The 13,649-nt window shown below is 44.1% G+C and overlaps 1 protein-coding gene across 1 annotated transcript in view; it reads left to right on the forward strand.

The window, feature by feature from the left end:
- Nucleotides 1–13,649, forward strand: part of EFCAB6 (EF-hand calcium binding domain 6) — a 237,958-nt gene that overhangs the window by 6,666 nt on the left and 217,643 nt on the right. Inside the window, exon 3 of the mRNA XM_041755332.1 lies at nt 12,966–13,114. Coding sequence (XP_041611266.1) covers nt 12,973–13,114 — 142 coding nt within the window. The 5' untranslated portion in view covers nt 12,966–12,972. The remainder of the gene's footprint in view (nt 1–12,965; nt 13,115–13,649) is intronic.

Raw genomic sequence — 13,649 nt, forward strand, 5'->3', positions numbered from 1 at the left:
ATGAGTGAGAGTGAACGCAGCTGTGATGTTAAGGGTGGAGAGGAACAAGGAATAGATAGACGAGTGTTTTGCAAGTAAATTGACAGTCTTTGCTAATTGGTCAGAGAGCTGGAGGCCAGAATCAAAGACAGGGATTCCTGCCTTGATTTACCAAGGTTCGAGAGTGGAAGCAAGTTCATTCTTTTGCTCAGTGAGTTTGAATACCCATGACTGCTAGCCCCTGGCCTGGGATCCGGAGGTATACTGATGACATAAATTAACTTGGCCCTTGCTTTTTTGGAATGTCAATTCTATGGAGACAGGCATTAACTGTATTATCCTCATACAGATAAGTCATTTCAAACTGGGCGAAGGGCTACAAAGGACCACAGAGGTCATTGTGGAAGTGTGTAATGGGGGCGTGGCCTAATGTGGGGGTACCAAAGAAGGCTCCCTGAGGAAGTGTTATTTGAACTGACATCTGTGGCATTGGTTTTGGGCGGGAGCAACAGCAGCAGCATCCCCTGGGAACTTTCTAGGGAGGCGAGTTCTCAGGCCCCACCCTTCCCAAGATCTAGATCTAGGATTGGGATCTGGAGCTGGAGCCCAGCCATCTGTTCCTAACCAGCCCTCTGGGTGGTTCTGATGGATGCTCAAACCCACTGATCTTGGCAAGGAGGAAGAGTGCAATTAGGCAGACCTGAGACAAGGATGAGTGGCCTGGAGGGGGGCGCTACCACCCTTGAAAACAGAGCTTCGGTGTAGGAAGACCTTGTCCGAGGGCCAGCCAACGGTCACTGTGGCTAAGGCTCAGGGAACTGGAAACACATGTTTCCACAATCAACAGCACCAAATCCTTCAGTACCAAGGCCAGGGGAAGGGGTACGACAGACAGAGAAGTAGGCAAGGGTTGTCCTGCATGGCCTTATGATACCATGAAGGACTTTGTAGGGTTACGTGTGTGATTGTGGGGTGTGTGTGTGTGTGTGTGATCTACACATGGGCAGATGAGTGGTGCTCATATTGTGTTGACATAAGATCACTCCCCTGGGAAACCAACAGTTTAGTATGAATTCATTTAGAGGACCTGCCTGAGGCTTTTTTTTTTTTTTTTTAGATTTTATTTTATTTATTTGACAGAGAGAGGGAGTGTGGGAGAGAGCACCAAGCAGGGGTAGCATCAGAGGGAGAGGGGGAGGGAGAAGCAGGCTCCCTGCTGAGCAGGGAGCCCGATGTGGGGCTCGGTCCCAGGACCCTGGGTCTATGACCCAAGCTGAAGGTAGACGCTTCCCCGACTGAGCCACCCAGGTGCCCCTGTCTCAGGTTTTTGACACAATTCTCTAGTAAATTGCAAAATCAGCTGATTATTTTGCAGACCCAGAGACTCCATTCTTTTTTTTTTTTTCCAGAGACTCCATTCTTGCAGCTTGGTAAGGTAAATAAGAAAATCTGCCTGCCAATCTGTGCTAACTCATTGCTCTCTTATTTTCCAAAATCCACAAATTCAGGAGTCGTTAATTTTGAAGGAAATGAAACAAAATAGCACCAAAACACACGTTCCCACAATCAACAGTACCAAATCCTGCAGTACCAAGGCCAGGTGAGCCACTTCACGTCCCTGACCGCTCGTGTCAGCCGGCGGGGCAGAAGGTGGCCAGTTCGCCGTACTGTGTTGGATGTAAGGCCTCCCTGGAGAGAAAGTGCTTTCTTACAAGCTGATGATGATAGTATCATTTCCGTCTGGTTTGTGTCATTTGTGCAGCAAGCACATGCTAAATGCTGATTTTTGGGGCCAAAATTGTCTAAGAACTTACATATTTATATCAGCAAGTGTCTATACATCTTACAGTTGAGTGTTCTTAGTTCAGGGCTCAACGTGACTACAAATACTCCACAAGTCTGGGGACATCAGAAAACTGCTTCACCACGGGGCCAGCGGTGCAGGTTTTCCCGGTGGCCACACGCTCAGCTCCCCCGATAGGTGGCAGCAGCAGCAAAACTTTCCCTTGCTGAACTCAGGCGGGCAACCATGGCGACTTTGCCTTGCCAGCATCCTAGGACTAGCTTGGGCCTGGCTGCACTATAAATAGGATGTGTTAACCGCTCCTTGTCTGCTCACAGGAGCTGAGGGAGGGAGCGGAATGGTTTCCAGCTCGTCCGTTTCAAAAGGCTGCCAGGGAAACAGTTTTTGAGATGGGAACAGCTGTCTGACAGCCAACGGGCGGTCAGTTTTCCTGACACCACTTGTTTGTCTGCTGCCTGTTGCCGTATCTGTCATCGAGTTAGGTGTGGGGATGAGTCTGAGCATGGTCCCTAGGTAGTGGATTTTCTGAGACACTTTCGGAAATTAGATTTTTGTGTCCGTGATTGAGAAGGCACATTACAAACAAAATGGTGTTAGCTTTTTCTTTAGGATTTGTGTTCCCGCTGATAGAAGTTATCACAAAACCACAACACTCGGCTCAGTTAAACTTAACGTTCGCTATTTTTTGGACTGCCAAAATCAGATGTGGCCCCTGCCGTCATGATGTTAATCGTCTAACAGGGAAGACAGGCACGGGACAGTCAGAAGGGTCTTGGGTGTTAATTGAAGAGACCTTTCTGATGCTGGTCACCAGTTCTCCGGAGGGACCAAGAGTGAGAAATCAGGAGTGATGCTGAAACTTCTGCATTGGGTGGCGAGAAGGTGGGAGATGACCCTAAACGGGATCCAGGTGACCCTAAACTTTGGGGCTGGGGGTTCAGAGGTGTAAAAGCCCCATTTTATTTCACGGAGCCTATAATCCAGGTTGTCGTTTCCCAAATGCGAGTGTGACTCCCAGCCGTAGGGAGAGCAGTGTCGGGAAGGGCCAGCTGTGATGAGAGGCTACAGAGGAGCACGTAGACAGGGTGATCTAGGAGACCTCGCCGAGGAGGTGATGGTCACACCCCGATCTGTAGGTACCTGGAGTTTACTGGGTGGCGAGAGGGACCCCCACGCCGTGGGAGGCCAGGAGGGGAGAGTGAGGAGGCAGGAACTAGGCCACGGGCTGGCTGGGCGGCCCGGTAGGCATGTTTTTTCTAACATGCTGCGAGATGCTTATTAAAGATCTTTTAAAATAGAAAAGATCCCTGCCCCCCCCCCCCCCACCGTCTCCATGTCACATAGCCACTTTTGTCCCTTTTGTGGCCCCTGTCCTCCCGTGAAAACAGGAGGGAGGGCATTTCTGTCATTGTGTTCCTAAGATCTACCCATTGTACCTTTTCTCTTAACATCATCCTGAACACATTTTTACTTTTCAACATATTTATAATCATTATTTATACTACTCTGTTAAAGCATATTAATGTTGAGATGTTTGTGTTGTATTTTGAATTTGATTTCTGAGTTTGTGTGGGTGTGTCTTGTAGTGTGTGTGTGATGGGGGGTAGGCTTGGAATGTATGCTGCAAGAGGTGGTATTCGTTAAAGTGAGGTTCAGGAGGAAGGTGAGAACCCGTGTGTGGGGATGTGGGGAGCGCGTGAGTAGGGGAGACCCTTGGTGGAGGAAGCCTGTGGCTCAGACACGTGGGGCTGCAGGCCCCGGAGGCAGGTCACTTTATAACCACAGATTTTTCTGCTAAATTGAATTCAGTTGACTGGCTAAATTGTTTTTTACGATACCCTATCATTTGGAATATATTTGTAAATCAGCTTGCATTCTTACAATCCCTATGTTTAGAACAGTAGACGAGGGGTTGCCAGCCGAGTCTAGGATATTGAGGGGACTGTGAGGCTGGGATCTGGGAGGGGGCACAAACCCCAGAATCCTAATAGTTGATTAGATTGTTATGTAGATGACTTGCTTTTGCTTTTCTACATGTTCTTTTGAGTAGGTTGCAGAATTGTTAGACTGTTTGGCAAACACAAGGTATCCCTTGAGTATGAGCAAGTTTTCTTATTGTTCTATCAATATATGCAGACCTCATTGTGCTCATCTATGTGTTTATGTGAGAAGGCACACAAGTCATTCGTGCACCCATGCAAGTGTGCATGCACGCGCGCACACACACACACACACACACCCCTGGCACAGCTGGCAATAAGCCTAGCATTAAATTCAGGAGAGTTCAAGTCTGGGGCCTCATGAGTGAATTTGGCTTTTCTCTCTGGTTTAATTTCTCTACCTCTAAAAATATGGATAATGGTATCTGATTGACAGGGTTGTCACAGGATTGATGATGAACTGATGGTCAGCAAAATAGGCACTCAATTACTGCTAGGCGCATCTTCTAGAATTGCTTCAGTGTAACACTTGTGGTCTTTTATTTCATTTTGATATTATGCAGGGAACTTTACAGAGCCTCCTTCAAAGACTATAGACTCATACATCAACTTTAGGGTCTCCTAAAGCAGTGGTCTCAGCTGGTTAACACACAAATGGCTGGGTCCCCACCTTCAGAGTTTCTTGTTGGCCTGGGGCAGGGCCTGATAAAATGCATTTTTTAAAAGATTTTATTTATTTATTAATGAGAGACAGAGAGAGAGAGAGGCAGAGACACAGGCAGAGGAAGAAGCAGGCTCCATGCACGGAGCCTGATGTGTTAAGGGAACCAACCCCTTCAGTGATGGGGTTGATCCCAGGTCTCCAGGATCAGGCCCTGGGCTGAAGGTGGCACTAAACCGCTGAGTGCCCAGGCTGCCCTAAAATGCATTTCTAAGAAGGTTCTAGGTGATGCTGGTACTACTGGTTGGGGGACTACCATATTTTGAGAACCACTCTTTTAAAAAAATTATTTATTTATTCATGAGAGACTGAGAGAGAGAGAGAGAGAGAGAGAGAGAGAGGCAGAGACATAGAGGGAGAAGCTGGCTCCCTGTGAAAAGCCCGATGTGGACTCAATCCCAGGACCTTGGGATCATGACCTGAGCTGAAGGCAGACGCTCAACCACTGAGCCACCCAGGTGCTCTGAGAACCACTCTTTTAAAGCTACTTTTCAAAAAAAAAAAAAGAAAGAAAGTTACTGTACATATCTGTGTGTCTTCTTCAATAGCCTTTTAAAACTAATTTTTAAAGGTGGAAAGGAAATGTGTTTTCAAATAATACTATTTGTGACAATAAAAATCCATGTTATTTCTGCATGAGGTGTCTACAGACAGACTAGCTCTTCTCCTCCTTGGGGTGAACTGAAGATGGCATCTCTCAGGAAAAGTCCTGAACCCCAGAGAGAGAGAGTGATTTAGGTCACATTCTCAGCCACTTGAGGACAGGAGGTCACTGCATTTCTACCTGCTGCGTCAGCATCGTTGTTCACACAGTGGGGATACCCTTTCCTGTACTTGAAGAGCATGTTGCATTTTTCCAAAAATCCTGAGTTAGACGGTGAGCTGCTGCCAGTCGGGCGGTTCATACTTCTCCTTCCATCCCTCCACCCTCACCCATGTGTGGCTGGCTGTATTTGCTGAAGAATGAGTGAATCGCTGAGAGGATAGTTGCTTGGAAAATGTCCATACCGTGAATGTTCAGGTCGAGTACCAAATAGGCTCTCTATTGTCAGAACTACCTGGATCTGGCTCTCTGGAATATTCACATTGTCAGTGAAGTCTCACTGGCTTTTATGATCCTGCAATCGGTAGAAATTAGAACTGGAGAAGACCCAACAGGTCATCCAGACCATTCTCCTGCTGGAAGAGGATTATTCCCTGCAGTGTGCTCAGTAGCATTAGGAAGAATTACTTTTCATATGATTATTATTTTTTTTCATGCTGTCTTCAACTAAGTGTTTCTTGAATTGAATCACTTTGTATTCAAGTAATAAAATGCACAACAGGCAGTACATTTCTGGGTGATTATCTCACTCCTCAGGTGGTGTAATAAGGCATGAGGCCAAAGCCCTGGCATGCCTTATTGTTATTAGGAAGGGAATTTATGGATAAAATAAAGCAAGTGGTTATTTGCATCAGCAATAACCACAACCAGGAATGCAGTTCCAGCAGGTCCTCCCTACGTGCTTGCAGAGCGGGTTGAGGCAGGGGACGAGCGCTCCTAACCAGCCAGGCAGCTTGGGGAGCCAGAGATGTGCCACCTCGTGCAAGGAGCATGTTAGGAGTTCTGTAAAGAGCACCAGGAAGGCCTTGGTCACGGTGACCATCTGAACTTGATGCCTGGGACGAGCTCTCCTCCCGGACCCGGCTCTGCTCAGCAGCTGCACAATCCCGGGCACCTTGCTGGCCTGTTCCGAGTGTCAGCCTCCTCCCCGGAGAAATGGGAAGTGCAGTAAGTGGTTGGACATGAGGAGGCTTCAGTGATGGGGTTTCATAAATCTTAAGCACAATTCCTGCCTCATAGTTAGTCGCCGGTAGATGCTCATTGAATTAGAGTCATTTTTTTCCTTCTTCAAATTCTTCATGAGATTGATTGAGTTTCTGGTCTCTTCACTTCTTCGGTCCCTTTCAATTATTTCAGTTATACTGAGAATTGCCATCATTCTCAGGGCTCATTTCTGAGCAGGTGCTCTGAATGGCACAATGGCATCCCTTCTCCAGCACACATTCGCCCCTTCCTGTATCACACCCACATTTCAAAACCTTGCCTCCGGGTGGATCCAGCACTCTGCCCCCCCAGGCCTGGCTCTCGAGCTGATGCCCATGGACCTCAGATGTGCTCTTACAGCTCCCTGCTCGCCGTTCTACTTCTCCCACCTTCCCCTGGCCGTCTCTTCTAGACGACTTTTCATGTCCTCTCTCAATCCTGGACGCCTCTTCTGTTCTCGCTTGCCGCTGATGGCCAGATTCCTATTTCCCAGAGGAAACAGGCCCAAGCCCCCGGGAACCATCCCACCCAGTCATCACCACATCTGTGTCCACCGCCTTCTCCTCCATCAGGAGCCATGAACCGACGGTGCTCCTAAAAAGGGCTCGTCCATGAGCTGGGATCCTATCTCACTGGTGAAGCCGGGGGACTGGGCAACCTCTCCTTTCCGTCCTGCCCGTACTGTGCCTCCTGCTGGATTGCTACCTGGAGTATTCACACGTGCTCCCCATTGTCCTGGAGCCCTATCCCGCCCCAGTTATCACAGATTCTTGTCCTCTGAGTTTACATGCGAAATTGCCTGGTTCCACCAGTGTGGCGCCTCTTAGGGTTCCCAGGACCACCTGCGTGGCTTAATCCAGAGCTATTCTTGGTCCTTACCTTCCATGCTGATCACTGTAGCGTCGGACACACACCATCTCTCCATTTTGAAACATGTTCCTCACTTGGTTTCCAGGACACTCCAGTCTCCTCCTCATTTGCTCCTTTCTCACTGGCTGCTCTTTGTCATCTTTTGCTAGTTCCTCTCCATCTCCCAGAACTCTGAGTGTTGGAGCACCCCAGAGCTCAGCTCTGGCACATGTTCTCTTTTCACACCTTCTTGCGCCTTACATGTCCATTGTGTGCTGACAGTCCCCACACTTGTATCTTCAGCCCTGGTCTCTTCCCAGAACTCAGGCTCGTATATCCAGCTGCCTATTCAGTATCTCCCCTGGGAGATCTAACAGGCATCTCTGACTTAACATGCGCAGAGTGGAACTCCTGATCTTCCCCTCCAAACCTATCCTGAGGGGGTCTCCCCTCTCAGTTAATGACTACCACTTCTCCCGCAAGCCAGATCAAACCTGTAAGAGAATACAATTGACCCTGCCTTCAGAACATACTTAGAATCTCACATTTCCCAACACTTGCACCGAAACCACCTCCATCCAGGTCACCATCTTCTCTTGCATGCATTATTTCAGTGGACTTATAGTTGGTGCCTCCGTTTCCTTCCCTGCCTCTCTAAGTCCATTCTTGATGTATGGCCAGAGGGATCCTTTAAATGCAAAGGCCAGATCATAACCCTGTACTTAATTAGCCCTCTTCTCTGTATATATGGCTTCACATATAACTCTCGGAGTGAGCCCATCACCGGAGCCTACCCAGCTTTCCTCTGTCTGGCCTCCTTTTGCCTTTTTGTCCTCTTAATGCATCCTTCCCTTTCTGGCCTCTGTCCTACCTGTGCTCGGTGTCATCTGTTCTCCTCTGCTCTGTGTATTTTCATAGTACTTTTTAACTTGTATCATTTCCTTAATTATTGTTTGTCTTCCAGTCCTAGGATAAAAGGCCCATGAGGTCCATGATTTTGCCAGTTTTGTTCATTGACCCCTAAACCTCTAGAAGGAAGCTCAATAAATGTATTTTAACTGTATGGACACATACTAAGCCATGTTCTTCTGGAAATTTACCCATGCTATGATTCTAGGTTTCAGATAAATTTATCTACTTGATGAAAGATGCATGTGGGACTCTGCTGTCAGATGCGCATGGCTTCAGCCCTGGTATGGCCCCTGCTCACAGGGACCTGTGCATATGAGACAAATCTAGACCCATACCATGCCAGGGTGTCAGGGACTGCCCAAAGAGAGGTAGACCAGAGCACCATCCAGTGTGTATTTCTTACACATTTAAAAAAAATTCTGATTCATTTCTTTAACTCTGTAAACTTGAGATTCTTAAAGTCTAGCACTTTAGTGCTATTGTCAACTGATTCTTTATACTGAAATAGTGCCACACACATCCTATCTATTTTTGAATATTAAATAATTATGTACTTGCATTTAAATGTGAAGTCCTGTAGGGAAAACCTCCTTTTCTTCTTTTTCCTTTTCCTTTTCCTTTTCTTTTTCTTTCCTGAGAAGGTTTGCAAAGTTGGGAACCTCAGACAAGTGAGGCTGTAAAGCTTTCCTGTGGCACTAGAGCTGGTGCCTTTTATTTCCTTTTCTTACTTAATTGCTCAGCTAGAACCTTCAGTACAATGTTTTTTTTTTTTTTAATTTTTATTTATTTATGATAGTCAGAGAGAGAGAGAGAGAGAGAGAGAGAGAGAGAGAGAATGGCAGAGACACAGGCAGAGGGAGAAGGCAGGCTCCATGCACCGGGAACCTGATGTGGGATTCGATCCGGGGTCTTCAGGATCGCGCCCTGGGCCAAAGGCCGGCGCCAAACCGCTGCGCCACCCAGGGATCCCTACAATGTTGAATAGAACGGTGAGAGAATATATCCTTGCCTTTTTTTCTGATTTTAGGGGGAAGTCTTTCAGCCTTTGTTCTTTTACCATTCTGTATGATATTTGCTATTGGTTTTTCATTGATGCCCTCCATTGGGTCACGGAAGTTCCATTCTATTCCTAGCATATTGAGTGTGTTTATCATGAAAGGGTATAAGGTTTTGTGAAATGCTTTCTCTGCGTCTATTGAGGTGGTCATGTTTTTTCTTGATTGTATTAATGTGGTGTATTATAGTGATTGATTTCTATATGTTCAACTACCCCTGAGTTCCTGGGATAATCTCACCTGGTCATGACATCTAATTTTTTTATATGTTGTTGGATTCCATTTGCAAGCAATTTTAAAAGATTTTATTTATTTATTCATGAGAGACACACAGGAGAGAGAGAGAGGGAGAGAGAGAGAGAGAGAGAGGCAGAGACACAGGCAGAGGGAGAAGCAGGCTCCACGCAGGGAGCCCGACGTGGGACTCAATCCCAGGTCTCCAGGATCACGCCCTGGGCTGAAGGCAGTGCTAAACCCCTGAGCCACCCAGGCTGCCCTATTTGCAAGCAATTTGTCAGAGATTTTTTCCCCCTATCTTTAGCTTTCTTTTCTTCTGGTCTTTATTTGGATTTGGTAATACTAGCCTCATAGAATGTGTGGGTAAGTGTTCCCTCTTACTCTGTTTTTTGAAGGATTGATTGATTTTAATTATGCTTTGTTAAACTTTTTAAAAAGATCATTATTTAAAAGAGAGAGAGAGGCAGAGACACAGGCAGAGGAAGAAGCAGGCTCCATGCAGGGAGTCTGACGTGGGACTTGATCTAAACCGCTGAGCCACCCAGGCTGCCCTTTTTTAAATGTTTGGTAGAACTTACCAGGAAACCCATCTGGTTCTGGCCTTTCTTTGTAGGAAGCTTTTGACTTCTAATTTAATCTCTTTACTTGGTATAGGTCTACAGATTTTCTCTTTCTTCTTTAGTCAGTTTCAGTAGCTTGTGTCTTTAAGAATTTTTCTATTTTGTGTAGATTAGCTAATATGTGGGCATACAATTGTTTTCAGTATTCCCTTAACCTTTTTGTTTTTGTGAGATCTGTAGTAATATTCTTTCTTTCATTCCTGATTTTTGTATATGCAATATTTCTCATTTTTTCTTGGAGAATCTAGGTAAAACTGTCAGCTTTGCTGATCTTTTCAAAGAACTACCTCTTCATTTTGTTGGCTTTGTCTTTTCAATGTCATTCATTTCTGCTCTGATCTTTATTATTTCCTTTATTCTGTTTAGTTGGGCTTAGTTACTCTTATTTTTCTAGCTTCTTAAGAAAGAAGATTGTTATTAATTTGAGCTTTTCTTCTTTTTAAAAATGCTATAGGCATTTATAGCTATAAATTCCCCTCTAAGCACTACATCCCATAATTTTTGGCATGTGTGCCTTCATTTTCATCCATCCAAAAATATTTGCTAATTTCACTTATGAGTTTTTTTTTACCCTCTTTGATCCTCTGGGGTTAGTGAAGAGTGTATCAATTTCAATATATTTGTGAATTACTCAACGTCTTTCTATGATGGATTTCAGTTTCATTCCAGTGTGGTTAGAGAACACACTTTGATTATTTCAAGGTCTTAAAATTTATCAGGATTTGTTTTATGTCTTAACATATGATTTATCCTGAGTAATGTTCCATGTGCACTGGAAAAGAATGTATATCCTGCCATTATTGGGTGGAGAGTTCTTTAAATTCCTGTTAGGTCTGATTGGTTTATGGTGTTCTGGCCCTCCATTCCCTTGTTGATCTATATAGTTGTTCTGTCCACCATTAAAAGTGGGCATTGAAGTCTTCAGCTGTTACTGTGCAAGTATGTGTTTCTCCTTTTGGTTTTATCCGTTTTTGCCTCATGTATATTGGGGCTCTGTTCTTAGGTACATATGTGTTTATGTTACCTTCATTTATTCTTTCTCTAATGTTTTTTTTTCTTTATGTAAATTTACATTTCTGACCTGTATCATTTTTCCTTCTTTCTGAAGACAGTAACTTTAAAAAATATATATTTTATTTATTTACTTGAGAGACAGAGACCGAGAGAGAATGAGTAGGGAGAGCAGCAGAGGGAGAGGGAGATACTCAGCAGGAAGGGCTTGATCCCAGGACCCTGAAGAAAACAGACGTTTAACTAACTGGCCTCCCAGATGCCCCAACTCTCTCTCTCTCTTTTTTTTTCTTTAAAGCAGGCTTGCTGGTGACACATTTCCTTAGTTTTTGTTTGTATAAGAAAGGTATTTAGTTGCCTTTAACTTTTGAAGGAAAATTTTGCTGGATACAGAATTCTAGGTTGGTGGGGTTTTTTTCTTTCTATATTTCAAATGTAGAAAATATGCTTTATTTGTTCATTATATAAAAAATTTATATAATACAAAATATATTTTATATATTTATGTTTATGTGTATATATAAATATATAAATTTATATACGTAAATTCACATAAATATAAAATTTATACTTTAAATATTTCACCCCACTCTTTTCTTGCTTGCATGGTTCCTAAAGGTAAGTATGTATGAGTCTTTCTTTCTTTCCTTCTTTTCTCCTTTTTTCCCTTGCATGTCATAAATGTTTTGTTGAAAACTAGACACTTTAAATAACATGGCAATTTTTGAAATCATATTCTTTCCACTTTTCATGTTTTGGATTTTGTTTTCTGACTCTTCTAAACCAACTTTGTGAAGTCTGTAGGTTTGGTCGTGGATGGCCACTGAAGTATGTGATGGATTAGCTGAGTGGTCAGCTTATGACCAGAGAGATATATCCTTAAATGCCTGTAAACAACAGTCTTCCAGTCTTCGCCGAGGGGCCCTTCAAGTGTGTTGGAGATTCCTTTAGTCCTTTGCCAGGCAGTTCACACCCCTTCCTTAGGCTTCACTTCCTGTTTGTGCAGAGCCTCACGGTCAACCATAGGTGACAGCATAAGGCCTTGCTCAGTTCTTTCCCGAGCAAGAGCAAGCACACAGCCCTGGGCAGCCCTGGGCGTGCTTACAGCTCTCCATGTGTGAGTGGCTTTCTAGATCCAGGGACACGTGAGAGCTTCTCAAAGCCCGTGTGGGTGTTTCATTCCCCAACTTGTCCTTGAAGGTTTCTGGTTAGTCTATTATTTATTTGCTCCATCTATTTACCTCCTCAGGCAGCCCAGGAGTTGATACAATGGTTGTGTCTGATTTTTTTCAACAAATGCCTTTTAACAATTTCTGGTAATAGGGCTTGAAGGAGCTTCCAACTCTGTTCTGCTCTTTCCAGTGATGGGCAGACTGCTGGGTTGTCACTGAAATTATAGGCTGTTAGTTTCTAGGCTTCTGCTGACTTGGGGGCAGGGGCAGGTGAGGGAAAGGGAAAGTTGAAATGTCACAGAACTTGGTGTTTATACTGAGATACCACCATATTTCATGAATAAGGTGTCCTTAGATTGCTGTAAACCTTTGGTTAATTTCCAGAGTTCTGAAAAAGTTGGTTCTGACCATTTTTGCCAGTTTTCTTATTATTTTCATGGAAGAGAAGATCTTCAGAGGTCCTTATTGCACCGTTTTTGGTGCTGTTGTTTCCTGCTCTTCTCTGACAGTGATGGATAGGCAGTGAGGCAGTTTGAGAGTCCATAGGGAATCCAACTTTCCCCCTTAATTGCCCACCAAAGAAATGAGTCAGTGGTAGTCAAGAGACAGATGGATTTTCCTATTAGAGAATTTCCTTATTTTCCCATTTTTGAAAATTATTGGATCTGCTAGAAACGAGTCTAAAATCATGATTTTTGTATTCACTTTAAGAGGAGTTTTTGAAACGTTGGCAAGAAGGTCATGACTAGCATTTTTAGAGTCTCCAGCAGTCCTTTCAGAAAAGGAACAGATCAGAGGTTGGCCACCTTTGTAATGTGTGCTTAAAGATAATGTAATCTGTTTTCTTTTACGTCACAGGGATTTAATGTGCAAAATGGCAATTATACCAGATTGGCAAACTTCATATCCTCACACACGAAAGCTCAAGAATTTAAGACCTCACTCTTCACCATGTAGAGTGTATTCAAGGAACAGTTTCCAAAATATGTTCAGACCTTCTTCTTCAAGTGAGTATTCATGAAGAAATAACACTAACAGTAGATATCATTTAAAAATGTTTAGTATGCACCAGACTCCACAAAAGCTTTGCATATCATTTAACCGCACGCAGTAGAGCTACAAAGTAGATTCTGTTACTGTCCTTGTGTTCTTTATGGGGAAACTGAGATGGGTTGATTAAACCACTTGCCCAAAAGTTACATAGTTTAAAAGAGGCAGGGTTAGGATATGAACCCAGACAGTGGGATTCCAAAATCTGTGGACTTAACTACTATACCTCCTCAGTTTTTCTTAATTAGTAGACAATTTTTTGAGCAGTTTTAGGGTTACAGAGAAATGGAGCTGAAGTGCAGAGAGTTCCCATATACCCCTTCACTTCCCACCTCCGGTGTCCCCCATTATTAACACCTTGCGTTATTAGTGAGGTACCTTTGTTACCATGGATGAGCCATTATTGATCCATTGTTATTAACTAAAGCCTGTAGTGTACAGTAGAGCTCATTCTTTGTGTTGTATGTTCTCTGGGTTTTCATAAACATCTAA

This window comes from Vulpes lagopus, chromosome 5 (assembly GCF_018345385.1).
Source record: "Vulpes lagopus strain Blue_001 chromosome 5, ASM1834538v1, whole genome shotgun sequence".
In the NCBI taxonomy this organism is placed as follows: Eukaryota; Metazoa; Chordata; class Mammalia; order Carnivora; family Canidae; genus Vulpes; species Vulpes lagopus.